This window comes from Pempheris klunzingeri, chromosome 1 (assembly GCF_042242105.1).
Source record: "Pempheris klunzingeri isolate RE-2024b chromosome 1, fPemKlu1.hap1, whole genome shotgun sequence".
NCBI lineage: Eukaryota > Metazoa > Chordata > Actinopteri > Acropomatiformes > Pempheridae > Pempheris > Pempheris klunzingeri.
In genome coordinates, this window is record NC_092012.1 from 827,719 (window position 1) to 829,582 (window position 1,864).

The window sequence follows — 1,864 nt, forward strand, 5'->3', positions numbered from 1 at the left end:
TCTTTTATGGATAAAATCTAAACTTGAATCAGTAAAATCCTGCAGGTGGAAGGAGAATTATTTTCCTTTTGGGTTTGACTTTTTGTTTTTCGGGGGCAGGACAGAAAGAGCAGAGGCCTGAGCGAAGGGAGGGAAGTGTTAAAGAGTCATTAATCTGAGAGGGTTCCTTTGAGAAGAAGAAAAGGCTGCAAACACAAAAGATCCGGATAATTTGTCAGACAGGAACGAGCAGCAGCGGAGGAATGTTTTAGTCTCTGAGAGAGCACCGGGGTCTTTACTGTGTTCACTGGGGTCAGAGGTCAACCTGCTGCTCCTCTACATGACGGACAACACGTTCAGCTCCCAGCTTTGATGGATCCACACAGACAAACAATAAAGATCTCCCAGAGCTCAAACATCCTGCAGGTGAAACGCAGCTTTGGAGTCATTTTCCCTTTTTTTTATTTTTAGCTTTTTAAAGAGGTTTTAGAAAAAGAGTCCCGTCAGTGCACCGTCACCGCGGACTGCAGCCCCCCCGAGGCCGAGGAGGACAGCGCCTCTCCGGGCCCGGCCGGGCTGCTCTGGCCGGTGGCCGTCTGCGGGGAGGTGGGGCTCAGAGACTGGGGCGAGTTCGCCAGGAAAGCCGGGATGTGCGCGGGCAGCCCCGGCAGGCCCGGCATGGACGTGGGCGTGGGCTTGATGGGCACCGGGATGGCGGGCAGAGTCTGGCCGTGACAGATGGACTTGAGCGGCATGCCGTAGGCCGAGTAGTCGCTGGGGGCCATGGAGAGCGGGGCGCCCGCGTCCATCATCCCGGAGCCGTACATGTGCGGCCAGGCCGGGGCCAGCTGGTTGTGGAGCGGGTACCCGGAGGTGGAGAAGGCCGCCAGCCCGCCGGGCATCTTGTACTCTCTGGCGATGATGTTCTCGATGGCGAACGGGTGTTTGAAGCCGGAGGGCTGCGACACGGAGCTCAGGTTGTATCCGCCCGGCATCTGCGGGAGGTGCGCGGCGGCGTGCAGCGCGCTGAGCCGCAGCTTGGCCTGCTGCTGCAGGTAGTGGGCGGCGTCCTGCGGCTTGCTGGGCGCCAGCGGGTCCGCGGCCTGCATGCTGCCCACCTTAAAGCGCTTCCTGCGCCGCAGAAAACTCCCGTTCTCGAACATGTCGCCGCAGCTCGGGTGCAGAGCCCAGAAGCTGCCCTTCCCGGGCTGGTCCGGTCTGCGGGGGATCTTGATGAAGCAGTCGTTGAAGGAGAGGTTGTGGCGCAGGGAGTTCTGCCAGCGCTGCGTGTTCTCCCGGTAGTACGGGAACCGGTCCATGATGAACTTGTAAATCTCACTGAGGGGGAGCATCTTCTCCGGGCAGCTCTGGATGGCCATGGCCGTCAGGGAGATGTACGAGTACGGAGGCTTCTGGTCGCTGTACGTGTTCCTCCCCGGGCGCGGCATTGTTCTACGGAGCCGGGCCGGACCGGGCCGGGCCGGGACGAGTTCAGGCTCAGTCCTCAGACAGCAGAAGAGACTCCCCTCACTTTGTCCAAACTTTGTCCAAACTGTCCAAACTCCTCAAAGCAGCGTTACGCACCAGAGGAAACTTGCCCGTCTGCCTGCGCGCATCCTGCTGGAGCTGGAAAAGTTGGAGCAGCAGCGGACGGTCCCTCTTCTCCTCCCCGCCGGCCCGCTGCGGGTCCCCGGCAGGTGCAGCGCGGTGTCCGTCCTCCTGCTGGCCGCTGCTGAGCTGCGCTAAGCGGCCGCTGCTGCCTCCTCCATGCCCCTCTCAGGTCTGTCCCGTCTGCGGGCTGGACGGCGGTGACAGGAGCAGAAAAGACCCCCGGAGAGGAGCTTCATTAATGGGCCACTTCTTCACCATCACATGATCACAGCCA

The 1,864-nt window shown here is 60.7% G+C and overlaps 1 protein-coding gene across 1 annotated transcript; it reads right to left on the minus strand.

Moving 5' to 3' along the window:
* Positions 1 to 482: 482 nt before the first annotated feature.
* LOC139204226 (forkhead box protein B1-like) lies at positions 483 to 1,427 on the minus strand. The gene has a single exon (XM_070834211.1). It carries the CDS (start codon positions 1,425 to 1,427, stop codon positions 483 to 485), a length of 945 nt encoding a protein of 314 aa, XP_070690312.1.
* Between the last annotated feature and the right edge of the window lie 437 nt (positions 1,428 to 1,864).

Coding starts and splice junctions, on each gene's coding strand:
- LOC139204226 (XM_070834211.1), bottom strand. CDS start 1,427: ATGCCGCGCCCGGGGAGGAACACGTACAGCGACCAGAAGCCTCCGTAC.